Source organism: Aotus nancymaae, unplaced genomic scaffold (assembly GCF_030222135.1).
Source record: "Aotus nancymaae isolate 86718 unplaced genomic scaffold, 86718_ANA_hifiasm-v0.15.2.pri h1tg000003l, whole genome shotgun sequence".
Classification (NCBI taxonomy): Eukaryota; Metazoa; Chordata; class Mammalia; order Primates; family Aotidae; genus Aotus; species Aotus nancymaae.
In genome coordinates this window covers 21,834,105-21,861,929 of record NW_026988414.1, presented here as the reverse complement: position 1 = coordinate 21,861,929, position 27,825 = coordinate 21,834,105, and the positions used below count along the sequence as shown (strand labels likewise).

The following is a 27,825-nucleotide window of genomic DNA, read 5'->3' as shown; positions in this document are numbered from 1 at the left end:
TGTCTGTCAGTCTGAGAAGCCCTCAATCAAGGTAATTTGCATGTTGCCAGCCTCTCTGAAATTCTTCACACCAAGATCTAAAGTCTCTTGTGGCCTTATTTTAGCAGATCTTTCTTACATGTATGAGTGCCATTGAGATATAGCAACCGTGCATCTGTCTTCCCAGTACCTTAAACTGCTGTGTTAAAATACAGATATAACCACCTTTGTTCACAGTGCACATCTCACACTAACACTCAAGATGCTTGGCAGTTAGAATAGAAAGGGCACAAAACCTTTTTTTTTGTCTGTTTGGCAATTAACCATTCACTGGCTTTTTTTGTTGTAACATGCACTTCCTTTCTCTTGTTTTCATTCAAGCTGTGTACGCCATGGAAATTAATGTGGAGAAAGACAAACAAACAGGAGAGACCAAGATTCTCTCTACATCTACCATTGGCCCAGAGGGGGTCCATCAGAAAGGAGTCAAAGTCTATGATGATGGTACCAAAGTAGTGTATGAGGTGCACTCAGGAGGCACCGTAGTAGAAAATGGAGTGCACAAATTAAGCGCAAAGGATGTAGAAGAGCTTATTCAGAAGGCTGGACAATCAAGCTTAGGAGGAGGGCACGGGTCCGAAAGGACTGTGATTGCAGATGGGAGCCTCAGCCATCCCAAGGAACACATGCTCTGCAAAGAAGCCAAGTTAGAAATGGTACATAAGTCTAGGAAAGACCATTCTTCTGGGAACCCAGGGCAGCAGGCCCAAGCCCCCAGCACTGCAGGGCCGGAGGCAAACTTGGATCAGCCAGTCACCATGATTTTTATGGGCTACCAAAATATCGAGGATGAAGAGGAGACGAAAAAGGTGCTAGGCTATGATGAAACCATCAAGGCTGAATTGGTCCTCATTGATGAAGATGATGAGAAGTCATTGAGGGAGAAGACAGTGACGGACGTGTCCACTATTGACGGGAACGCGGCTGAGCTTGTGTCCGGGAGGCCTATCTCAGATACCACAGAGCCCTCATCCCCAGAAGGGAAGGAAGAGAGCCTAGCCACAGAGCCAGCCCCAGGTACCCAAAAGAAAAAGCGCTGTCAATGCTGTGTTGTCATGTGACCACTTCTTTCTTCTCCTTTCTTCTGGGCAGCCTGTACTCTCCACCACTCACGTAGACCTCACTGTACCACTAACTGCAATACTGTGAACTGGAAGCAAACACCTGCCTTGCCTTGCAGTTGGATTGCTTTGATCTCTCTCATTTTTTTCCTTTTCCTCACCTGAGAGACAACGTGCATGTGTGTGCTTCATTCTCTCCAAGAACTTGCTTTTCCTCTAAACCTTTCCTTGTGTCTTCAAGAGTGAATCACTTCCTTCCTGCTCGATTGGAATGGACTCTTCGTATCAGCCAGTGATATGGTAGCCTTAACTCACTTGACTGGAATTGAACCCATTGGCACTGGGGCTTTCATTTTGTAGTGTGTTCCTGTAACGTAGTCACACACTGCCATGTCCCTGGTTTCTCACTTGCCTCCTTTGCTGTGGATCTTTGTTTTTATATCTTGTGTGGCAAAATGCTGTTGGCTCTAGCCGGTTGCTAGTGTAGCCAAAAGTGGACCTTACTTAGTCTGTCCGATCTAGGGTGATGCTTTTTGCTGCCTTACATAAGCTTCCAGATTACAGTATTGTGCATCTATGGATTTCTTTCTGTTAAAACTGAAATGAAGTCGATGTAGAAGAACCCAGAGTTTGTCACAGTTGAAATGTAGGGACTGATTCCATAACCTGCCCATCAGCGGTAGTCTCTCTTTCTATGGTTTAACCTATGAACCCTTTATATAAGAAGCACCATTTAAAAATTTCTAAGGACATGAAACAAACATCGTTTTAAGCATCAGTAGCAATTGATCTCCAAACTTAGGCAAATTCAGAAGTCTTGTTTCTATTCTCTTTAAAAAAAAATGTAAATTTTTATATTGTTTCTTTTTTCATGGATATTTTCTGGTCACGCTAATCTATTTTCAGTGAGGGGATCATCTTGAGAAGTATCTCTGCAGTGACCATATTTCTAAAACAGTCTTTCCGACCTACAGTGGTTGCCATGATGCTCCCACTTCATCATGGATGGTGCTGTAATGCATTAACTGTTCATCTCGTGCCCAGTTGATGACAAAGCCTTGCATCTGTACTCTTTTCTTTCTGTCCCCATGAGAAAGACAGTGTTTTAGGTAACTTAAATTTGTAGCTTTATGTGCCCTTCAAAAAAAAAAAACTCTTTAAAAAACTTTTAAAAATTAGGAAAGACCTGTCTTCTCAATGTTAAGCACTTAATTTCATTAGACAAATATTAATTGAGTGGCACATAGCTGAGCTTCTTAGGGCGTTGTTTTTTTAAAAAACTTCTGGACATCCTAGAAGAGTAAGGAATATTTTTTATCTAGACCACAATGAACAGTTTTTGAAATACCTTCTCAGCATTCCCCCAAAGCAAAGAGCCACATATAGAGTAAAACCAAAGCGAAACAATTTAATAAATTAACAATAATATAGTAATGAATAAAGATATAACATAACTGGTTTTAATAAGACTTAACTTTATTTGCCCAAACATTTATAGCATTGTTATGAATTATTCATAAAATTATGTCCCATAGAATATAGTTTTGAAAAAACATATAATATCAAGTCTAATCTCTGTGGAAAGTAGATGAGAAAAAAATAAGATAGTCTTGAGAGAATTTTATTATAGAACCTATTATAGACCTGTTTCGCTTGCTCAGTTCTAAATCTATTATTATTTTTTAAAATCTTGGCTTGAAATTTTATTTGCTTCAATAGGACAGGTAAAAACACCAGTTTTTACTTTTCAAAGTTAATTTCCTGAAATAATTGCATTTTAATGAGCACAAAATGGGTCATTTTATTATACTCATCATGTTTACGCCTATACATAAACAGAAAAAGTTAAAGAAGAGAAAAATAAAGGAGCTAATTTCTGCTGTTGAGCATGATTCCATCCATGCTTGGTTTTGAATAACCGAGGGAAATATCTTTGAATCTCAGGTTCATCAAAGCAGCTGCAATTGAATAAAACTGCTCTTTTATTGAGCAACCTGGTTTGGATTCCTATAAATTCCACTGCTCTCAGCTTCATTTTCCTCAGTACATGGTCACTGAAGCATCATTTAGACATTACATAAAATGGCATGGAGATAAACCTGTTTACATAGAGGGAGAAAACAGTTTCAATGTCTTGGACAATCTCATTTTAATGATTTACTTAAGAAAGAAACAATCTAAAAGTTTACCATAGCTTATCTTTTTTACTCCCTTGGGGATTCCAGCTATTCGATGTGAGTTTTAAAAAATTAAGCACAGTTAGTGAGTGGAATGGTAGAATGTAGAACCCTTGAGCTTGATGTTTGATAAACAGAATCAATCTTCCAGGACAGATAATTCCCTGAAGTCACCTACCCTTGCATAAGTAAACTAGTTATTCATAAAGAAAATGATCTGCACATCTCACTACAACACTGCACACAAGAATTAAAAGATTAATGATTATCTGTATTCTCTTCACTAATTACTATTATGGGGGAATAAGGATTAGCAAATTATATGAATTTGAGTTTCTCTATATTTTTATTAGTAAAACTTATCATTTAATGGACTTTGAAGTAAGATGTGTTACCTTTATTCAAGCTATTTGTAGCCACAGTAAACGAAGGTGTGTTTGAATATGGCATATATATTTGCATATGTCCCATCATTATCCTGTCATAATGGGGGATTCAGGCTTAGCCAGTACTTCTATAGGATGAGACCTATAATCTGACCTATAGCAGCAAGTAACTACCCTTCACGATGGTAGTGTACATGGAGCTGTGATTGTGAACATGTTGCCTTTCCTGCTGCCATTGGCATTCTCTCTGTAACTGTTATTATGTGTGGTATCACACTCTCCAAAAATGCAGGGTATTTGGTTACATAATCAGACTCATGAAGGAATCAGTAATGAAACTACAAAACCATGATCTTTTTTGAGCTAATGATTAGTTGGGCTTTCCTTTAAAATCATATAATCACTTCCCTTTTAAATAGAAAGAGGAGAAAAAAGAAAAGGAAGGGTATTTCATTTGTTTGTAAATAGATTTTCAATGGCTTTTGATGAAAGATTCTTTATGGTTAAAATGATAAAGATTAATTCTGCATATCTTGAAAAATCATAATGACTTGTGTATTCTTGACTTCTTAAAAATATTTTCTTTTAGTGTGCAGTAAGACAAACTAAGGGGGATTTTTTCAGCTTGTATCTCTTTTACCCATATTATTTTCCTTACATAAGCAAAAAAATAATAATTGCCTCTAAAAGTGAGTTGACAGTGTCTAGTAATGTCATTTGACATTGGTGATTGGGAGGAAGAGAAGGTAGGAAATGCCCTTCTGGCCAAACCTAAAACACAGTTTCCTTTTGAGCCTTCTGAGCGATCTTAGAATTCTTTGAAAGCTTGCAGGAAACTCAAATTCCATTAATTTGGTTTGGTTCCTTTCTGAAATGTTAATAGACATGATATTTGCTTAAAATGTCTACCTATTCCATTTAATTTCCTGGTGATAAATGTATTTTATGTACAAGCATGTAGAATGTTTTGTTTTGGTTAGAGTCAAGGTTTTATAAAAGGAGGGGAAACGTAGAGAGAGAGTTTCCTAGAGCTCAGTATCATCTCTGGAGCAAAATGTTGAGGCTAAGTGTAAAAACAGACTATTTCTCTTTACTTCCTACGAATTTCATTTCAAGGGACCACGGCACACCCTTGAAAATTACCATCTATTTAATGCCAGTGAACCAATGAGTAGCAAAAGAGGAGAGAGGGAATATGGTGATAGAGACAAAAATCTAACTACTATACCAGATCTTCCTTTGTAAGAAATATTAGCCCTGTCAATATGAAATGAGATGGACATAGACAGAATATGCGTCGAGGACTTTTTCTTGTTTACTTGAAATCTAGAAGCTCAGTCATCTCTGTTCATCCCTGGCCCCACTGGAGAATTTTACTCACTAACAGGTCCTTTCCTGGAAGAAATACTCTCATCTCCTGTAATGTTAGTTTACAACAAAAACCATTCCAAAGTGAGCAATTTAACATTTTATTTTTGCCACATGCACATTTGCTATTGAAACTACAAATTCTCAGCATGTGTAAGATATAGGTTTTGGAAACTTTATAAATACTCAATCTTTCAGGTGCTCCTCAATTTCTTAATCAAGGTATATTGAACTCCAATGATTAGGCTAGAACCTGAAAGTATCCTTTGTCCTATTGGATATACAACACAGCAAGAGCAGAGTTATTCATTTATGTAATAAAACAACGTAAGTAATGAGGAAGATGGGATGTTGGATTCCTGCTACCAATTCACTTCACAAAGGCCTTCTTCTGATATTACCAGAAAAACTTTCCTGTATTTTCTAGGGAAAAACAAAAATCATTTATTAGGAGCACAATGCAGTTATATATCTGTATTTTCATAACTTCAGCAAACTTCTTAATAAAATTCTCGTTTCAACAAAAACCAAAATACTGATTGTTTGAATGTAGAAAGGTATAGAATAAAGACTACATCCTGAAAGTTGCAAAGGGGAATTTTACCAGGGCTCCTTAGACCAGCTCCCCCCGCATAATTTTTTATAACTTAAGTAAGCCTCTGCTTCCCCTCTACCTTCCAGTCTAACATAACAGGATCAGAACTGTCACACAAAAACTTGCTTTCAATATGAAAATATAATATATAATTTTGGGGACTGCAGACTTTCTGCATCAAAGATCTGGACAGCCTTAACTTTTATAAAAAATAATTTTTCAATGTCTTTTACTAACCAGGAAAACAAGATGTTTTCTGAAATTAATGACTTTTTCTATTTTGTGTCTGTTTTCTAAGTTTTTACAGGTTGAGGTATAAAGGGTCATCTTCTCCTCATATTGCCTCTTCATAATCACCTGGGGCTATTTTTTGCAAGTCACTGCATTTTTACAAAAATAAAAATAAAAAGTATATCTCACAAATCGTAAAATTCTCCCTAGACTTCAGACAGTCCTTCTGGAGTGAAAAAATAGAAATACAGAAAGAAAAGAATTACAGGGTGGCTTTCTTTTTATTTTCCTATGGTTAATGTACTGTATGGTATATATGTTTACAGAATGTATCTGCCTTGTGATGTTAACAAAATGAATAACAAAAAATAGTACTGATGTGCCATTTGACAGTTTGCCTTAGCATCACTGTTTATGTTCTTCTTTTCTGTCCTTTTAAAAAAACGCAGGTTGTATTCCAAAGCTGTATTAACACAACATTCTCTTCCCCACTCCTACCCAGCCTTCTTCAGAGCTGTGAATTTCATCACAGGAGCATTGAGGCAGAACCTTGCAGGTGTGGCCCAAAGGGGCTAAAGTGGGCATAGGTTGTGATTTACTTCTGCCTGTCTACCAACCAAACATGTATCTGTGTTCTCATCTGAGCCTGCAAAATCACACCCTGACTTTCAGGGGGACAGGCCACATGGAGCGCATGACCTCTGGCAGTCTTTTCCTCACAGTCCTCCCCACTGTGAGAGAAGTAAACTTGCAGACCCCCTATCTGGGCCTGGGAGCATCGTTTTAAGCACAGTTGGCATAGCTTGAAAAAGCAGGAGAGAGGGACTCGAGTTCTATGACTGAGCCAAGACTGAGGAATGTACCCATTCATTATAGTCTAAGATGAGTAGGATGATATGGGTGGGAATAGGAGTGGCTGTAGAAATGGAATATTTTACATTTATGTATTTTTTTAAGGAATAGTATTTTTATAATGAAATCTATATGCATTTTGGAGGTTGAGTTTGAAAACACCCTTGATTGACTGAGCTATGTCTTCATTCCATTAAAGGTAACTTTCTGGGGAGTTCTATAGCACTAGGCCAAGCCTTGGGGGCATGAACTTGGCCTGTCACTTGGCCTTGCACTGCCATTGCATGAGATCTAGTGTTTCCAAATAGGCCTTGGTTGGAAAATTGAGGCTTCTATACCCGCCATTAGATAGATTAGGTAGATGGCTTGATAGTTTTCTGGGCTATATCTTTAATAAGATATAATAATATTTGGGAAGGAGATAGTTATTTTAAATGCAAGCAAAGCACAGAAACTATCAAAGTCCAAATCTTTCACATATTTGAGGAGTAATTGCCACATTTGAGGTTAAGGGACCACTCGCTATGGTGCATTTGAGAACTATATATGAAATGGTGAGTCAGAGCCCTCTGACCATCTTCAGTCTATACATAAGCAGATAAACCACCAATATAAATCTTCCAGGGGCTGGACGTGGTGGCTCACGCCTGTAATCCCAGCACTTTGGGAGCCCAAGGCAGGAGGACAGTGTGAGCCCAGAAGTTCAAGACCAGCCTAGGCAACATGGTGAGACCATGTTGTTTAGTCTCTACTAAAAAATACAAAAACTAGCCAGCATGGTGGTGCACATCTATAGTCCCAACTACTCGGGAGACTGAGGCAGGAGGATTGCTTGAGCCCAGGAGGTAGAGGCTGCAGGGGACAGAGATCTTGCCACTCTATTCCAGCCTGGGCAACAGAGCTAGTCTCAAAAAAACCAAACAAACAGATATTATTGGCCTTCTACATATCACAGGGCTGCACCGTATTTTCGGAGTTAAGTAGAAACAGGAAAAGATTGTCTTTATCCATAAAGGAGATTGTGAATTTTTAGCGTTCTTGAATGTTTTCCCCTAAGTTTCTGCCAAATTCCTGAAGTCCCATCCCTATTGCACTCAGTTGCCTGAAGCTCTTTCCCAACACCTGCTCCTGTGTCTGGCTGACAGAGTTATCATGTCTCAGAAACTACTCACCACTCTTATGAGACTCTTCCCAAGCATCATCCTTCCTCAGGATGAGGCCTTTTTCTACTACCCAAGAGATCAAGACCCTTTTTCTAACAAGACAAGGTCACATATACTCCCACTTTCAAGAAAAATAACCCATCTGGTTCCCATGCAAATCATTTAAATTCCTTCATCACCAGAATCTCTCCAACAGGCCCAACTCTAGCCCAGCTGTGAACATTGCTGTCCTGGAGACAGCTCCAAAAATGAAAGAACTATGCAATTGCCTGAAGGTGCTAATGGAGAGCCAGTTTAATCTCTTATTACTAAGGAAACCTCTCGGTTTTGAGATTAAGTGGACAGGGAGACATCTAGTCACTTAGTTTTGCAATGACAGGTCTTGATATACACAGAGGTCACCAGGCAGCGCCTGATCTGAACTATTCCATATGTAGCTCCAACTCCAATTCTGTGATATCCTATTCTGGCAGGTGGGAAGAGTTCTATCCTTGGCAGGGTTCTGGAACATTCTTTCCTCCTCTCAAGCTCCTGACTTAGGAGAGTCAAAATCATACAGGGGTTCCAGAAAATGTTGTGTCTGATGCAGCTTTTCAGTGAATGTAGGTTGTTGGTGAAATTTTCAGCTTTAGCATCTCACTCGGGGTGAGTGACGTCTCTGTAAATACTTTCATCTGTGGTTGCTTGATGGGGGTGGGGGTGGGAGCCTGTCGTGCTTACTCTGAATTAGCTTACTCGGCTAGCTGCTGTACTTTGTAACCTGAAGTGTACTTTGACTGTTCTGTTTCCTTCAGATGAAAACAAAATAAAAACCGACTTCAGAAAAGACACTGCCAGCGACAGCTGATGCTGTACTTGTAGCTTCTCTCTGTTCCTCTGTACAGTATTAATAGACAATAAACTGCCTTTTCACTGCATCTACCTCTGAGTGTCTGTGCCCTGATTCTTTCCCCTTCTCACCTGCCACTAGCAGACTTCACGCCAGACGGTGTTGGGAGCACCTTCCGCTGTTCACTAAAACGAAACACTAACCCAGTGCCTCTCAAACTCCAGTGTGCTTCAGAATCACCCAGGGTACCTGTTAACAATGTGGAAACTTAGTCACACCTCTGGAACTCAGATTCAGATTCCCAGGTGGGGCGCTCAGTAACGTGCATTTGTAATAATGTCTCTAGGTGATTCTGATACATGTGGTACCAGGACCACTGGTTTGGGTGCCCCTTGGTGGGAATCCTCATGGCCCACCTGTTGTAGTTCCCACACTAATCCAATCTCCCAACATGTCCTCTCTCTAACCCCCTTCGCACGTCTCTCTCCACACCTGTCGTCCTATTTTCTTGTTCCTCGCAAACCCCCAGCAGCAGCCCAGACCGTGATCAAACTTGGGCTGCCCCTTAGGCTAAGTGACAAGGGTTCATCTGGTGTAGTCTGCTGTTTAAGAGCATCTGAAGATGCATGGGGATTCTGTTTCTCTTGGTCACCTCTCTTAACCTGGAACAGGGCCAGCAAAATTTTTCAGTAAGTGGCCAGATAGTTTTGGCTTTGTGGGCCAAATGATCTCTGTTATAACTACTCAGCTCTGCCGCAAAGCAGCCATACATGACATGTAAATGAATTGAGTGTGGCCATGTTCTAATAAACTTTACAAAAACAAATGCTGAGTCCGATTTGTCCTATGGGCTTATAATTTTCCAACCCCTGGCCTCAAACAGGGTCTGGTCCACAGTAAGTGCTCAAAAAAAGTTTCAAAAAGTTATTGCATGAAAGGGTGAATGAAGAGTAGATGTGATCCGTACCACCTGCAGAACTGTCACAGAAAATGGTTTTCTTTGAGGACATTGAGTAAATGAATCAGTTGGGAGTTCTCATCTGGTTGGATTCCATGGTAGACTTTTTAAATGTCTTTATGCGTGGAAGGTAACTGTAAAGATGGAAATATGAATGGTGTTTTATAGACTGCTCAAACTGCCAGGTTAAAACTGACAAGGGTTTCAACCAATGGAAAGTGGAGGAAATGCAAGAACATCTTGTCTTTGTTAGAAGTGCTGGGGATACCAGAACTGGGTGGTCACTATGTACCTAAGCATTTAGTCCAGGTGTTTGTGGAGCTATGTTTTGTCAGGTTCATCTTACACAGTGAATGGCAGGGCCTTCTTTACATTATTCTCTTTGTTAATTGAAATACTTTGTAATGTATAGGCATGTAGGCTGGAACCATGATAGCACATTACATATCCCACAATTCTAGGGCATACCAACAGGTTCAAACGTAGGAGCATATGGAAAGTTGTGTGCTTACATTCATCCCTAGTGTTGTTATGAAGTTAAAGGAAATTATATTTATTCAAAGCACTAATGGAAGTAGATGACAAATGTTAGTTTAATTATAATGAGAAAGTGTCTGTTCCCTAACCAGAGGCCTCATCCTGCCCAGATATAGAGATTATAAGCTGTTCAGGTGTGTTTCAGAACTAGTATAGAAAGGGAAGCTTCTTTGCCCTCCTTTGGATTTGTGAGTGCTTTTGTAGTACATTGAACCTTATGAAATTGCCATTTTGTAGATCCATAATATTGACTATTGACAGTTCCATATGTTCAACCTCATAATTCTATTCCGGGGATTATTTATCATCATGGAGGACAAATGATTACCAGATGGACTCTAACTGTAGCAGGAGGAATTAGATGAGAAAATTAGAATTTTGGAAGGGAATGTAGTTCAGTCTACCAAGTAGACCTTGGCATTTCCCCTGATGGGGTAGGAGTTCCTTCAATCTCACATCAACTTTGTAAGGTAGCCATTGCAGTTACTGTCCTTTTATACACGAGGAAACTGAGTTATAGAGATAGTAAGTACCTTGGCTAATGTAGCAGAGCTAAAAATCCATGTGGGGTGGAAGAGGGCCACGTTCCAAGCTCAGCTGTCTTCCTCCCATAGAGGGCTATGTCATGAAAGTGTTGTGGAGATCCCCCTGAGACTGGCGACAGAAAGATTTAGATAATGAGGCTATTTATGCTAGAAAGACCCAATGGCACCAGTTCTTATTTTGTACCTTTAGCTACTCAAGCAAATGCTCTGTTAATTATACCACCCCCTGGAGGCTGGGAGATGTCTCTGCAGCACTTCCTTACCAAAGGAGAAGCAGAGGGGGAAAGTCACCTTGTTTTCTTATCTGTTTAACAGGAGTCCTGTTGTTCTACTTGACAGTTTTTCCTTTGCTGTTCATAAAATGGATTAACAAAATTGCCCAAAACAACTCTATAAGGTCTAGGAGTGGCACATCAGTCTCTGAACAAGCAAAGGTGGTTTTGCTATTGTTGTTGCTGATGATGGTCTTATTATTTCACCACTGTCATAACAGCTAAGAGGAACAGCTGCCCTGTGGCATTATGCAAGTGGCTTTTGATCTAGGCTATATCACCCTTCTGCAGCTATTAATAGACCACACCATCTTGACCCCCAAGCCCTAGTTCCTGTCCTGCTTTTTTCAAACAGTATCAAACCTTCCATCTTATCAACAGCACAAAAAAGCAAAGATTTGCTATTTACAAGTTAAGGCTGCAAGATCTTAAGTGATCACATAGGGCAGAAGTCAGAAAATGGTTATGCAGATTCCAGGCTAAATCTGGCCTACAGTTAGGTTAGTTCACCTGCACAATATTTAAAAATCATTTTGAATTCATTGCCAATAGTATTAAATTAAGGGAGTTCTTATTTTAAAAGTATATTTCTGACTTCTCTTAAGAATTCAGTCTCTGGCAACAATAGCCTGTTCTCCCCGTTGGCAACTGTCTGGAGCTGATGGTGTTGGCAACTGTCTGGAGCTGCAGGAGCTGTTCATCACCACCAACACCAACACCAACACATCCTATTATTCTTATCGACTTCTATTATTCTTACTCCTGGCCCACTTCCTTTGTTTGTATCACCTACCTGGCCTCTGTTGGCATTTGAGCGTGTGAACCCTAATCTACCATCATTTTATGTCTGGGTCAAATGAGTCCTAGGTGGAAATTGGGGATTTACCCTTAGCAAGATAACAGCAGAGTCAGAACTCGAGATTAAAGTCCCCTTAACTCTTTGGAAAAATAAGACTTTGTCCTATGTTTGGATTAGAATCTTCTAAAGGCATTTTTAGCAGAAAGCTAATGCTAGAATCTAGTGCTTTTGCTACAGAAGAACCCATGTGATTTATGTAATGATAAATTAACCTTAGGTTAAATGAACAATGTAAGTTTGTAAGGAACTTTAGGGTATCCTGTGTTTCATGGGAAAAAGTTTCATTCCTAGGAAAATAAACAGAAACTTTGTAATCAACACCTCAACAGTTCTGGAGGCTTCATTTTCCTTCTTAGAAAAATAACAAGAGGCAAAACCCATATATATTTAAATTTAAATGTGATCTTCTCTCCCTTCCTAATCCTTAGTCTTTTATTGTGTTCCTGAGATCATGTGGTTATAGAATAGTATGATTCTCTAATGTTCACTTTTTTATCTTCTTAAGAACAATAATCAGCATAGAAGCTTGATAATTCAAAGTACTAATGAAACAGAGATCTTTACTCCCAGGCCTTGTCATAAAAAACTGATATGATTTAGTATTTGTTTGTTTAATTTTAAGTAAAGACTAATTTTTTATTTTTATTTTTTGAGGCAGAGTTTTGCTCTGTTGCCCAGGCTGGAGTGCAGTGATAGAATCTCAACCCAATGCAACCTCTATCTCCCAGGTTCAAGCGATTCTCCTGCCTCAGCCTCCTGAGTAGCTGGGATTACAGGCACGTGTGCCACCACGCCAGGCTAATTTTCGTATTTTTAGTAGAGATGGGGTTTCGCTATGTTGGCCACGCTGGTCTCGAACTCCTGACCTCAGGTGATCTGCCTGCCTCAGTCTCCCAAAGCACTACTATTACAAGCGTGAGCCACTGCCTCTGGCTAAAGCTAATTAAATTTAAGATTATAATTGTATTTCCCAACTTTTAAAAATATTTCCAAGTCACTGAATATTAAAAACACAAGCTGTAGGCCTGTTCTCTTCAGGCCAGCATTCTTAGGTCAACCTCAGACAACCTGAAAGTGAGACAAATCCTGCAGTCAGTGTGAGTTATTCATACTATCAGAATCTGCCAAATCAGATTCCAATTCTTCAAGAACTTATTTCCAATCAGAGTACAAAGATATTTCAGTGTTTCTACTTTTCCTGAAAGACTGCCTAAATTCTAACTATAGCTCAGAGACTCAGTGCGAGGTGCTGTCACATACCTTAACTCAGCTTTTCCTCAAATTTCAGACTTTTGGGTAGCACATTAGTTATTTTTGTCCTGTGTGTACCAGCTCTTTCCTGTTAAAAGAAGGTAATAGCCAGGTTAGAGAGGTGTCAAAAATATATCTCCATCTCTTTAATATAATCAGATGGACGTTAAAGAGAATTAAGACGGTAGTAACTTTTTTGCTAAGTGAGTCAGTGTTATGTAATGCCATGCCCACTTACCCCTCAAACTTGGGAACCACCGCCTTGCCTCCTTGCATTCTCTTAAAAATACCGAAAATCCAAATTCCTCATTTCAAAGAGACTAGGGTGAGAAATAGAAAGTGACTTGCTCAAAGCCACAAGGAGAGCAGAGACACTGAGCTGGGATTCAAACCCAGGCAGGGTGACTTCACAGTCTTTCCGTTGCACCTGTCACGCTGTTCCTTTTTTGAGGATTGAATTGAGTACATCAGCAGCAAACTTAAGCTCTCCAGTAAGATCACGATCATTTAAACAAACAAAAGTAACATCTGTTCCGGCTAAAGAGCCGTCTCTGGTATAAGCAATTTTTTGCCGATGGCGGCCAGATCTGATTGGGCTCCTGCTGAGCTATTTGAGCAAAGTTATGTGGCCAGATGTGCGTTTTCAGATGGAAGGGGAAGGGAATGCAATATACAAGCACATAGGTCCACTGATGGGCCCAATGGCTGGCTCCACTGTAACGCACTCCAGCCTTTAGCCTTGATTCTGCCTCCTGAGTGCTAGCAAGCTGACTCCTGCGCAGAAGACTTCTTGGTTGACTCTTGAAGAGTCAGGGATTTAGTCAATGCAAGGTGTAAACTGGCTCAGCACTAGAGAAGCAGCAGACATGAATAAAACAAGGTTCCCCCAAAGACAGTTCAGTTTCACTTTTCTCTCTTCACTCCTTTCTTCTCTCCTCTTTTCTATTGAATGAACTTAAACGTCTTTCAGCTGAGATACATTCCCACCTGCAGGGCGAATTGAACTTTTAAGAAGCCTATTAATTCTCCCGGGAAGCACCAGGCTGCAGCTCTCTGGTTCTCATTTCTTGCTTGCTGTATATTAGAACCTGGGACATTTTCTCCAAAATATAATGCTATGAGGGCCCCATCCTAGAGATCATGATTTAATTGGTAGGGTGAAGCCTGGCGCATTTATTAAATGGTTCCAGGTGATTCTAATGGCGATTCAGCCAGTGTTGGAAACAGCAGCACACAGGCACCCAGGGCAGGCAGCAGTGAGTCCAGGCTATGATTCTTGCCTCAACTCTGCAAGCTGAGAAAAATGGGCCTTGGATTCAGGAGCAAACAAAAAGCCCAAGTCTGTCATTGGCCAGCTGAGTAATCTTAGACAATTAATTTCAATTCACCAAACCTCAGTTTTCTCTTCTGCAGAATGGGAGTGATACCTACCTTGCAAGGCTTCTATTAGGAATGTTTGAAAGACTTTTCTTTCTCCTTTCCCTTTCTCCTTCTTTTCCCATTACAAAAGAAATGTTTTTGAGGCAGTTGATCGAAAAAACACAGCAGAAAAAAAAAAACGGAGAAATTAGGTCAAGAGAAAAACAAGATGAAACTAGAGAACTCAGTCTAGCATATTATTACTGCATGTTTACTTCTCTCACTTGTTTGAGCAATTCAGTTTGTAAAAGGTACCACATAATACCACTTTATCAACCAAACTACTTTATTCTAAGGCCTTGGGTCTATTTGGAACCCAACAAAAACATGAGGTGACAGAAGCAGCATTTTCGAGTGTAAAGGGACCCATGGCCTGAGCTTTGTCTCAGTTATGCCTTTATCGCATGACTTAGAGGAAGTCATTTTTCCTCTTGTGGTCTCAACTTTCTCATCTATAAAATGAGACGTGATTGTGGGTGACATTCTGGGTGGACACCAACCTCAAAAGTGTTTTTCTATCATTTAAAAAGAAAGCAGAGAAGAGAGAGAAAGAAAGAAGAAGAAAGGAAGGGGAGAGAGAGAAAGAAAAGGAAGAAAGGAGAGATGGAGAGAGAAAAAAGGAAGAAAGGAAGGATGAAAGAAGAGGAGAGAAAGAAAAGGAAGGAAGGAAGGAGGGAAGGAAGGAAGGAGGGAAGGAAGGAGGAAAGGAAGGAAGGAAGGAAGGAAGGAAAAAGAGAAAGACATTAAGAGGAGGGGAGTTTTTCCTAGAAGGTGCTGAAGTCCCTGGCCTTTAAAAGCCATCACATCAGCCATCTTCTGTGCCTGGCCCCGTGGAGTCCCTAGTAAGCTACCCACCACTGCCTTGCTCCAGGGTCTTGAAACCCCATGGCTATTTTCCTGTGTATGAAATTCAGTGGGGGGAATACCTGCCTGACCAAAATCTGTAGTTCCCCATGGTTGAAAATAAGAGTCGGAATCTTCCTTTTAAAAATGTAAACAGAATGGCCTTTGCCTGCCATCTTTGTGCCCCCACTTTCTCCTTGGAGACTTGGTAAACCCCCCCACCTCGAGGCGGAATACTGCAGACAGGTGCCAGTGCTCGCCTATTCTAGATGGTTTCTCCGAAGGAGCATTGAGTTTGTGAGCAACAGGCCGACAGTGCTTCTCTCCACAGACAAGGTTTAAGTCTGGGCAAAATACAGGCCCCTTCTCTTGTTCTTTCTTGTGACTCCCTGCCCCATGAATGTCTAATGTAACTGGATCTGAAATTAGTAAACCAGTTCTGCTCTGTGCCTTTGGGCCAGACACTTAGCCTGGTTTCTCTGAAGTACGCCATAGACAGTTGTAGAAATATAAAGAGTATTTCCATTGATCCAAAGACTTTTAGAAGTGGTAGAAGTTGAATGGGGTTAGTTAGCTGAAGTTTGCCTGAAGAGAGTTTGTTTTCGTGTCTCTTCATTTACCAGGAGAAAATTTCCCTCATTGAATGTTGGAAGGAGATGTGGGAATTTTTAGATCATTTCCTGAGGCAGTGGCTGGGCAATGGAACTCTCACTGCGAGTGTACAAGCATCCATCCTCATCCCTAAGGCGCTCTCCTTCTCAGTAAGAACAGAGAATCACTGCTTTGTTCTCTTTCTCCAGAATTAAGATCAAACCCTTCTCTCTGGAATTCAACATTTGCTAAAGTGTAACAACTTCTCCATCATTCCTCTCCACTAAGCCTTAATTCCTACCAATTCCTAACATAAATGTTTCTTTTTACTTAAGGAACCCGCCCTGGCCCTCACTGGCCACATTCACCCCTCACCCACACTTGGGTCATGCTGTTTGGTGCATACCTGGAACATTTGGAGTCTTCATCCCGCTCAGCCCAGCTGCAATGCTTTCATCTCATACTGCCCCCCGCACCCACCTACCTTCCACTATCAGCCCTCCTCTGCACGCCGCACTTCTGCTGTCTTTACATATGGCTGACCCTTCATTGGGGCCCCTCTGTATTCATTTGGTAAAATACTAACTTTTCAGTTCCAAAATGGATCAGGAGCAGAATCTTTGATCTCTAAAGTAGTTGGCTTTCACCCTGAAACACAAACTTATAGACTATTGATGAAAAACGACAATTGAGATTTAATGCAGAAGTCGAGCACAGTGATACGTACCTGTAAGCCCCAGCTAGTCAGGAGGCTGAGGCAGGAGGATCGCTTGAGCCCAGGTTTAAGTCTAGTCTGCACAACATATCAGGACCATATTTCTTTTAAAAAAAATAAAATAAAAAAGAAAGACAGAAAAAAAAAAAGATGTAATGACATCTTTTGGCTCCCAAGAGTCAGTAGGAAGGATGAGATAGGAGCCCTTGCCAGAAAAGGAAATTTTAGTGTGATTTTCTCCCATGTGTCAGGAGAGAACAGATTGGTGTGGTGTGCAGGCAGCCATGGGTCTTCTCTTAACCAGGCCAGAGGAGAGGCTGAACTTCCCTCAGCAGCTTCCAAGCAAGTTTAGCAGCAGAAGCATAGACACATAGCCTTCATGTGCCCGATAGGTGTGGCTGCTTGTTTACTATTTGAGGTTAAAGTGTTTAGGCAAACGGATATCCTGAGGGTAACCAGCTGTGCAAGGATTAGGCTACTAAAGCACACCAGTTCTGGCTGGTAGGGAATGGGGCTAGAGCTCCCCAGCAGGGCTACCAAGTATGATTGTTCAAGTTGTGGACTGCACAATTCTAGAAGGCTCCATTCACATCAACTACAATGTGAATGGTGCCCTTAGAGTTGTTTAGTGCATAACATGCATACTGTACCTGCTCAGGCAAAAGCAACCTATCAGTTCTTTGGAACATATAGCTAAAAGCCAACCAGAAACCTACTTTATAATCATAGCATTGCACATATATTAAACTTGCTGTAGCATGTCAAGTTGCAGGAATCAGTTTAAACCCTGAAGACTATGGACTTGACTTCTAGGAACCAGTAACGAAGACATACTTCCAGGACCAGGCATATTCTTCCTTGATTTTCTCCAGTGAGGCTTAGCATGGTATGAGCACATGGTATGGGATAGATATTTCATGATGTTGTAGCTGGGACCATGGAGCAGAATGAAAGGGCAGAACCAGTTTGCTCTCTTCTCAGGAGCCGCATTGCCCAGGCGCGAATTGCTATTCAGTGGCCACTTAGAAAGATTACTCTGACTGGGGTGACCATATGTCCCAGTTTTCACATGTTTTCCCAGCCTAATTGTTGCAACGTTCAGTTGGGATGATGGATTATATGGTCATGTGACCTCTGGCGTGCAGATGGGCATCTCTGCTTTGTCAACTACTCCACATCTGCAACCAACCTTTCCTCTTATCAATGCCTCGGCAATTCTCCATGATGCAGACTCAATGCTGAAGGCATGGCAAGGCTCCTATACTCAAATAAATTGTTCTGAAGGATCTGAGTGTAGGGTGACAGTCAGCCTCATCCGCATCAAATCATTTCCTTTTTTTCTTCACCGTTTTTGATCAGTTTCATATTTCCATGTGTACTAATGAAAAGGAAGAGCAGAACCACTGTTAAGTCCAGTACTTACCAGGCAGATAGAGACCCACTGGCTTCCGGCCGGTGCTACTTGTACCGCCCACAGTAATCAGTGGAGGAGAATTCCCTACCGAGTTTTCAGTCGTTGTAATTGCCACCAACATTGCCTGGGAGAGAGGAGCATGACTTGAAGTTCTTTGCAAATGTGCGTTCATCCAACAACAGCCAAGAAACATGCCCAGGACTGTGCAGGTGCTGCCCAAGGTCTGAACACATTCCTGCACAGTTGCTCAGAGTTCTGCTTCAACTGCTACCTCTTTGGACCCCAGTTTCTTCCTGTGCAGAGTGGCAACGAGTGTTTTGGACACTTACAAAGTGTTTTGGACACCCCCTGGTAAAGACTGGCAGAACTGAAGTATAGCTATTAGTAAGAATAGTAACAGCAGCTTTGAGAACCAGGGAACAAGCCCTAAGAATGATATAGCAGAGGTCAGCAACTATGGCCTTTGGAGCAAATGTGGTCCTCTGCCTGTTTTGTAAATAAAGTTTTATTGGAACAGAATTATGTCCATTTATTTAAGTATTGTTTATGGATGCCTGTCTAGCAGATGGAAAGAAACCATATGACCCATAAAGCTAAAATATTTATTGTCTGGTACTTCACCAAAAAAGTTTACTGGCCCCCAATGGAAGCCAGTCCATAAGTAAGATACTCAAAATCTTATTCCTATTCCACTAGCAGTTACTGAGAACTGATTAAATGCCTTGAACTGTACCAATTTTTTTTTTTTGAGATGGAGTCTCACTCTGTCACCTAGGCTGGAGTGCAATTGTGCAATCTCAGCTCACTGCAACCTCTGCCTCCTGGGTTCAAGCAATTCTCCTGCCTCAGCCTCTTGAGTAGCTGGGATTATAGGTGCATGCCACCACACCTAGCTAATTTTTGTATTTTTAGTAGAGACGGGGTTTCACCATGTTGGTTAGGCTGGTCTCGAACTCCTGATCTCGTGATCCACCTGCCTCAGCCTCCCAACAAATGTTTTAACATAGATTATCTTGAACTCCTGACCTCAGGTGATCCACCCGCCTTGGCCTCCCAAAGCGCTAGGATTACAGGCGTGAGCCACCACGGCCAGACAAATAGATTATCTTATTTAACTTTTATGAGAAGTAGCTCTTCAAGGTTAATGGAACTATCATCCCGTTTTACATATGAGGTTCAGAGCACGCGTGCTTGGTACAATTGCAGAGCTAGGATTCATACTCCAGTCTCCTGACTCTAAGACCGGAAATTTAGGAGTTATGAGGACAGACATCCTGGAAGAGTTAGGTTTGCACTTGTTCTTGAAGAATGAATATGGTTTTCAGCAAGCAAGGAAAAGACCCAGGGGAGGGTATTGCAGACAGAAGGAATTAACTGAGCAAGGGACCTGAGGGGAAAAGCTTGGGCTATCTCTGGTTGTCAGATTTGTTCAGTCTGAAGGGACTGAAGGAGTCGAGGTGAAAGAAGTGGCTCTATGCCAGGATGTAGAGAGACAGGTACTTCCTCGAGGAAGCGGCTATAAACTGAAAGTTCAAGGTCAAACCCATAGACATATTGTGCTTGGCCTTTACTGTATTGATTCACACAGGGTGTTTGCTTTGGTTTTCATCTGAATTTATAACCAACAAATCCTACCTTTTCATCTTCTCTTAAAAGACTGGGAAGATCTAGCCAGACTGGAGCCACATTCCCAGGAGGCGGGAACTAGCTAGAGTTGAGTTTAGCTGCCCTCTTTAGATGCAGCATCTGCTTTTCTGTGGGCCTGATTAGTTCCATCTTAGACCCAAGCAAGCACAACTCCCATCTGGGCCCTTAGCTTTATAGGGCCTTGCTCTAGTCACACCCTTTTCTAAAGGGTGAGGAGTCTTTGGGCCGAGGGGACTTGCCTGCTCCCTACTCCTCTCCCCTGACTGTGTCTCAGCTCCCAAGACTCTGAATTGTCCCCTGAATAGCCCCCACAGCTCACATCCAGAACTCACATGGGCCGCTTCTCTGCATCTGTCTTCCCAAGAGTGGGCCATACGGAAGGATGTACCAAGGGGTAGCAGTTTGCCTAGAGGGTAGTGTATGTGTGGATGGAGCTTTGAGGTGCAGGCTGGGGTGTCCACCATGGATGTGCAAGGCCTCTAGGGGTACAGGGCAGAGCAGAGGGTACGAAGAGAAGGGAAGAGGGTAACAGGCCACAGAATGTTGCTCTGCACCACCAAATCTCGATACGAGACCTGTAGGAATCTAAGAACTCACAATTTGTACTTGGCCTTCTCAGTCAGTATGAAGTATATCTGCCAACTTAGCAAGAGAGAGCATAAAATATTTAATAATTTTGAATTTCTAACTTTCAGATATGAAGATATACCATATGTCAGCATCTATTTGTGCACTTGCTCCAAGCCCCAAAAATGTTTGGGGTAGGCCTGACTGCAGCCCTGCCAGTTCCTATTGTCTTACACCAGAGCTGTATCTTCCATGGACGTGATCTGTCTGGTGCTTACAGGAATGAGAGGTTTTGGCCCTTGCTACACTGGTTTAGTGGGGAGGAGGATTGAAGGTATTTGAATGGGGAAAATTGTGCCAAAGAGGCTACTGCAGGCAGAGGCAGGAAGGCCAGCGAGGGAGCTACTGTAGAACAGCTGGGAGGGTAGAGGTTTGAACCAGTGGGAATAAGAGAAGAAGGGACAGATCCAAGATTCTTTCTTTTCCTTCCACAATGATCTTTAGGTTAAGGTGGCCAGCCATCTTACCCCAATTTGCCTGTGACTCTCTTGGTTTTCGCTCTGCAAGCTTCTGTCCCAGGAAACCCCTTAGTACTGGTCACACTGGGAAGGCTGGCCCCCTAAATATCAGCCGCCATCATATTGAGCTCTTACTATACCTCAGCTGGGAACTTGAGCTCAAGGCTTCGGACCTGAGTACAACTTTGCTCCGGGAAGCAACCTGTCTGGCTATTTCTATTCCTTGACCCTAAATCAAAAAATGGCAATTAAATCTCAGACCATGGAGGTTCCCTTGGGTGTTACAGATACAGTTTTTCAAGGCAAGAGTGTGTTCAAGACATAATTAGCTCATCCAGAGACTTAGAATCTAGATTCATGCTGGCAGGGAAGAAGGTATCTCCCTGCCTACCTTTACCAGACACAAGGATGTCATCTTTTCATTCTTTTCTAGACACTGTCATTACTTAGAATCTAGACTGATGCTGGCAGGGAAGAAGGTGTCTCCCTGCCTACCTTTACTGGACACGAGGGTGTCATCTCTTCATTCCTTTCTAGACACTCTTATTACCATCAGCATTGACAGAGACAACACATAGAACCTTGAATTATGGACTTAAGTTAGAAACTCATCTGTTCTAGAAAAAAAATGTTTATTAGTAAAATCAGTATCCTCAGGAAAACATTATTTAAGCTCCAGGCACATGGTCTTGACAAGTCAATTAATTCTCTGAACCTCATTTTCCTATGAAGTGGGGCTAACAGTCCCAACATAGCTTTGTTTAGAGAACAAAGTTTAAAATGCCTCATGCACAAAAGAATTGAGAGCGAGGATATTGAACAGATATTTGTGTTCCAATGCTCATGGCAGCATTCTTCTCAACAGTCAGAAGATGGGGGAAAAAACTCCAAGCATCCATCCACAGATGAATGGATAAACAAAATGTGGTATATCCATACCATGGAATATTATTCAGCCATATAAAGGAACAAAATTTTTGATATATGTCACCATATGGATGGACCACCTTCAAACATAGTGCTACGTTAACCCAGAGAGAAAAGAACAAATATCGTATCATTTCACTTATATGAGATATCTAGACTAGTCAAATTTGGAGTGACAGAAAGGTTACCAGGGGGTTTAGGGGAGAGAAGAAGGGAGAGTTGTTGTGTAATAGGTACAGAATTTCAGTTCGGGATGATGAAAAAGTTCTGGGAATGGCTGGTGGTGATGATTGCACAACGATGTGAATGTACTTAATGCTACCGAACTGTAAACTTAAAATGGTAAACACTTTTATGTATGTTTTACCATGATAAAAAATAAATGCCTCATGCAGTACCTGGCCATTGAAGATACTCAGGGAAAAAAAGAGCTGAAAAGAGATATTAAGATGTGACTAAGTGCGACTGAGTTCAGAGGTGGGAGTTCATACTTTAAAAGTAGTCAAGGAAGGATTTGCCAAGGAGGTGGGATTTGAGATGGAGTGTGTAGGACCAGGCAAGGGAAAAGGCAACCCAGTCAGGAGGAAATGTGTAAGCAAACCATGAAGCTGCCATGTATGGTGATGGAGACCCGGTGATGATGTCGTGATCTGTTCTGTTTTCTGTGGAGACTGGAGTTGGGATGGGTTTTCAAGGGCCTTGGAGTCCAAATTGACCTGTTTAGATGCCAGGCAGAGCAAAGGCACTAAAACTATCTGGGCAGGGAGGATGATAAGATCAGTGTTGGAAGAAAAATTAATCTGGGGCACTGTAGGAAATGGATTGAATGGTGCCATACCAGAGGTCAAGGCAGCCAGGGCACTGTTGCAGGAGACCTAGAGCCCTAGACTAAACTAGAATGGTGGCCGTGCAAAAGAAAGGAAGAAATGGGGACTAATTTCAAAAGAGACTTGATAGACCTAAGATCTCAAGAAAGAGGTGGCAAAGTGTTAAATGTTTAGCAGAATAACTCAACCCTGGAGCCAGGTACCCTGCATTCAGATACCAGTACTGCTGCTTATGACCTTGTATGACCTTGAGTAAAGGGCTTAATCTTTCTGTCCTGTTTCTTTCTCTATCCCATAACCATGAATGATAAAGTAGTGCCTCTCCCACAAGGCTGTCACGAAGGTTAGAGGAGTCAGCGTTTGCAAAGTACTTACAATAGTATTCAGCACAGAATATGTGCTTGCTATGTTTTATCTTTTAAATCTGGATGATTGGTACATTTGGGTCTGTTACGTTATTTTTTTGGGTTTGAACATTTTAAAGCATGGCACTGAAATAATGTACTTTAAAAACAGCCTTGCTAAGCAGTGCTTCTTAAACTTTAACATGCACATGGAATGTTCGGCAGTCTTGTGAAAATGCAGGTTCTGGTTCAGTAGGTCTCAGGCAGCACTCAATGGTCTGTGTTTATAACAGGCTCCCTGGGTGGTCTGGTGCTGCTGGTCTACCCGCCACTCCTTGAGTCGCAAAGTTGTTAAGGGATGGAGGTCCATCACGGTGTTTCTAGGATTGTTCTGGTTATCTTTTGCCGCATAACCAATCATCCAAACCTAGAGGCTAAAACAAAAACTGTTTATGTTCAATGCTGCTGTTGTTATTATTAGTATTATCTCTGGCAGTTCAGCCATGCAGTTCTTAGGATCTGCCATGAGCTGGTGGTTAGATGTAGCTGGGGCAGGTGTCAAGAGTCATCCTGAAGGCTTCCTCCCCGTCATGTCTGATAGTTGATGCTGGCTGGCTGTTGGGACCTCGGCTGGGGCTGTCAGCGAGAACGTCTCCCCAGGACATCTCCATGTGGCGAGGGGCTCTTCACAGCTCAGCAGCTGTGTCACAGAGGAGAGAGCCAGGCAGAAGCTGTGTTACCTTTTCTAGCCAAGCCTCCGAGTCTCACAGCATCGTTTCTGCCACTTTCTGTGTATTAGAAGTGAGGTACTAAGGCCAGCCCATACACAAGGGGAAGGCAGTGAGACTCCTCTTTTTTTTTTTTTTTGAGATGGAGTCTCATTCTGTTGCCCAGGCTGAGTGCAGTGGCACCACCTTGGCTCACTGCAACCTACACCAGCTGGATTCAAGTGATTCTCATGCCCTAGACTCCCGAGTAGCTGGGACTACAGATTCCAGGAAGTAACCCTAGACCCTCCAGGGAGTAATTCCTCTCTGGGCTACAAAACTATGAAGTGTGACATAGACAGGGAGACTGTGGGAATTTAGAGGCTAAGGAAAAAACTATGACTAGAAAGCAACTGAACAGCTGCAGGAAAATAAAATGCAGGCACCACCACGCCCCACTAATTTTTGTATTTTGAGTAGAGACGGGGTTTCACCATATTGGCCAGGCTGGTCTCGAACTCCTGAATTCAGGTGATACACCCGCCTCAGCCTCCCAAAGTGTTGGGATTACAGGCATGAGCAACCGCACCCGGCTGAGACTCCATGTCTTGAAAGGAGAAGTGTCAAAGAATGTTTAGGCATGTCTCAAAACCACCACAAAGGCTTGCTTAAGGAAGCTCTGGAGGGAACAGAAAGTGGTGGATGAGTCAACCAGGGAAAATTGACCTTGTTGTGTTTAAATTTGTGGGTTTGGAGTGTCATGGAAGACCATGTGAAGTTATTCTCCAACAGGCTGGATGGTGTGTGAGCATCTGAGTTATCTCTCTCTCACATTAGATTATAAGCTTCTTGAAAGCAAGGACTTCGCCTTTTTCTCTGGAATAGTTCCAGTGTCTATCACAGTGCTTGGCACACAAAAGTGACCCAAACAATGTCTGTTTGATGAAGGAAGGAAGAAGGAAGGAGGGAAGAAAGGAAGGAGGAAAGAAGGAAGGAAGAAGAAGGAAGGAAGGAAGAGGAAAGAAGGAGGAAGGAAGGAAGGAAGGGGAAAGGATGATTCTCTGAGAAGAAAGGATACTGGAATTCTGGGAATTTCCCTCAGAATGGGCCTCTCTGGCACTTCTCCCAGGGAGAGGGACTTCTGCATTTGCTCAGAGGCCGCCATGGCCCTGGCAGTCTGGCCTGCCTGCTTTACCACTTGGGGCCTTCGCATACCCTGTAGGCTGTGAGAGGCCTGGATCTGCTGGGAAACTTCCCTTTTAACTTCCACTAAATGAAAACCGGAATTCCAGGAGAAAATGAAAATCAACAAGAGCTATTTTGATTATAATGATATCTCATTTCTAAACAGCTCTCTCCATATCCTGTTTATAGCCAAAACTGAGGACAGAAGTGACTAGCTCTCTCATGGAAAGGCTTTCTCCCGAGACTTCCAGCTATATCATCCACAGGAAACAGTGAAGACTCTCCCAAGACAAAAGTCCCTGTCTCTGGCCACTCTGATGGGTTTGATCGCACCCCACAAAGGGGTGTGGAAAACCTGGGTTTCTGAAAGAGGCCCCGGTTTTCTGTTCAGCCTCCAGCATCTACCACTTGTATCCAGCTCCCAGTGCCCCAAATTTCTGGGGTCTCCATGTGGAATCAGTGCACAGGAATTGTGAGGGGAAGCCCCAAGGAGTCCAGCTGTGATTTTTGGGGCTGACTGAGCAGCTACATTTCACTTCAAAACTCCCAGTAAGTCTGCAACTAAGACCCCTGGAAAGGCTGGCTATGTCGGCCCTCTGTCTTCATTTAAAGAATCTCAGGATTTCTTCCAGTGACAGAAGATGATCCTCAGATTCCAGGGATTGACCCCAGACCACTTTCTCTCTGGGCTACAAAACTGTGGAGCGTGACACAGATAGACTGTGGGAATTTAGAGGCTAAGAAAAAAACTGTAACTAGAAAGCAACTGAATAGCTGCAGGAATGTAAAATGCAAGAAGCTCTGACCTGATGGTCTTTTCCTGCACCCCAATAAATGTGCATGCGCGCACATACACACACACACACACACACGCAAACACGCCTTCCAGAAAGGACCATCTGAAGACGGGACGTTTCAGCTGACATCTGAAAGATGAGGAAGGCAGCCACACCAAAAGTATTCCAGACAGAAGGAACAGGGTTACACAGGCTCAGCAGCTCCACAGCTGGTGGTCTGGGCCAAAGAGGACAGCTTATGTCTCCCCCACCCCCTTCCTCACTCAGGCGCTGTGAGCCTCCTCTCACCTGAAACGGCCTCCCTCTCTGTCCTAACCTTCCAGCATCTTTCTCATTCACTCTGTCTCCCGAATATCATCCACTAAGGGTAGCAGTATCAATCTTGGTCCACACACTCATGCAAGAAATGCCACTTTGTTTTCTTTAAATGATATTAGACTCTGTACCCCAGGGCTGCTGGTCTGGCAGGTGGTTCAAAGTCAGTCATTCATGGGAGTCTGTCCCACCCAAGGTCATGCAAAGGTGCTATGCTCATCTTGGGGAAGGCCTGCCATCACTGGTCCTCACTGGATTTATCCTGGGGTGCCCATTGTCTTGACCCTCAGAGCCCCTTCAGGACCGAAGTCAGCATGGCTTCTGAGCCAAGATTGGAGACCGAAGCCTTGGCAGAGGCTAGGAGTCTAGAATCAGCATCCAGCTTCCCTACCTACACCACAGTGTAGCATTCCCACGTCCCCACCCGACCCCGAATGCAGCCTAGAGCCCCTCCCCTCCCCAAACCCCACAGAATGCCTAGCTTAATTTCTTTAGAGAATTTTCAGCTTTTTCAAAAGACCTAAAGGCCCATTGACCAAAGGCAGCTTCTGCCCAGGCAAGGGAGCACAAAACCCACTCATCTGCTAGAAATGGACAGAAGAGCGCAATCCAGGAAGCGCCCACACAGATGTTTCCTAGACCTTGCCTTTAGGGTCTGTCTGTTCTCAGGGATGCAGTCCATCCAGCCCAGGGAACTTGAGCTCCCTGAGAACAATGTCCCTCTCTATCTGTGCTGAAGGATCAGGTTTTTTTTTTTTTTTTCTTTTTAATCTCAGAACAATATTTGTGTAAAGTACAATGAAAATGAATGATGAGAAAAGTGACATTTTTAAAAGACATAGAATACAAGTACTGATTTTTTATTATTAGATTCAACAAATTGCTATTAAAGTTTCTAAGCATACTCTCCCCATTTCTGTACTCCCCTGGCCACAGATCAGTGACCAACTGTGGAGGGACACGGATTTAGTGGGCCACTCACTTTGAGGAGCACTGCTTTAGAGCACCCAGGAGGGAGGAGTGAGTCCCTCTTCACCTCTAGAAATGCGGAGCTTAGTGAAGTGTAGCATCTTCAAGGGGTTAGGGTAGAAGCTGGAAACAGGGACGGCCTTTACCTAGTGAGCCAAGAAACTAAAATCCAGCCTCCTCTTACAACTACTTACAGTGTAAAAAGAAGTACAGTGTAGGGCTGTGGAGCCTGCCTCTGGGGCCGGCTGCCTGGTGATGCATTCCAGCCCTGCCACTTACTGCCTTGACCCAGGATGAGTTAACAGCTCACAGCCTCAGTTTACCCATCTGTCCAATTAGGATCGTAGTATTATCTCATAGGGTTTTTGTAAAGACTGAAGTTAGTAAGTGCATAATCACATAGAGTTGCTCCTGGAAAATATTAAGTCCCTGAAAATGTTAAAAATTTCCTGGCCAGGTGCCTTGGCACATGCCTGTAATCCCAACACTTTGGGAGGCCAAGGCAGAAGAATTGCTTGAGCCCAGGAGTTTGAGACCAGCCTGGACAACACAGGGAGACCCTGTCTCTACAAAAAAAAAAAAAATTTTTTTTGATTATCTGGGTGCGGTGGCACACACCTGTAGTCCCAGCTACTCAGGAGGATGAGGTAGGATGATTGCTTGAGCCCAGGAAGTCGAGGCTGCAGTTAGCTCTGATCAAACCACCGCACTGCAGCCTGGGCAACAAGACAAGACCCTGTCTAAAATAAAATAAAATAAAATAAAGTTTCCTTAGCATGAAAGCTTCAGCAGGGTAGATCTTTATTTCCTGATGTTTCCCAAATGCCTAGAACCATGCCTGACACATAGCAGGGCTCAATAAATATCAGTGAATGAATCCATCTCCTTATCCATGTTGAGCTCCAGATTTCTGTGTT

General features: G+C 42.5%; 1 protein-coding gene across 4 annotated transcripts in view; it reads left to right on the top strand.

The window, feature by feature from the left end:
- PALM2AKAP2 (PALM2 and AKAP2 fusion) overlaps positions 1–27,825 on the top strand; it is a 658,794-nt gene that overhangs the window by 446,218 nt on the left and 184,751 nt on the right. For 2 of the 4 annotated variants that reach the window (XM_012439051.3, XM_064379027.1), the window contains one exon: positions 361–1,056. The exons of 1 other annotated variant lie outside the window; for it this stretch is intronic. In XM_012439051.3, the coding sequence (XP_012294474.2) occupies positions 361–1,056 (696 nt within the window). Of the gene's footprint in view, positions 1–360; positions 8,790–27,825 lie in introns of those variants that run through there. One more of the 4 variants, XM_012439061.3, reaches the window with a different exon arrangement.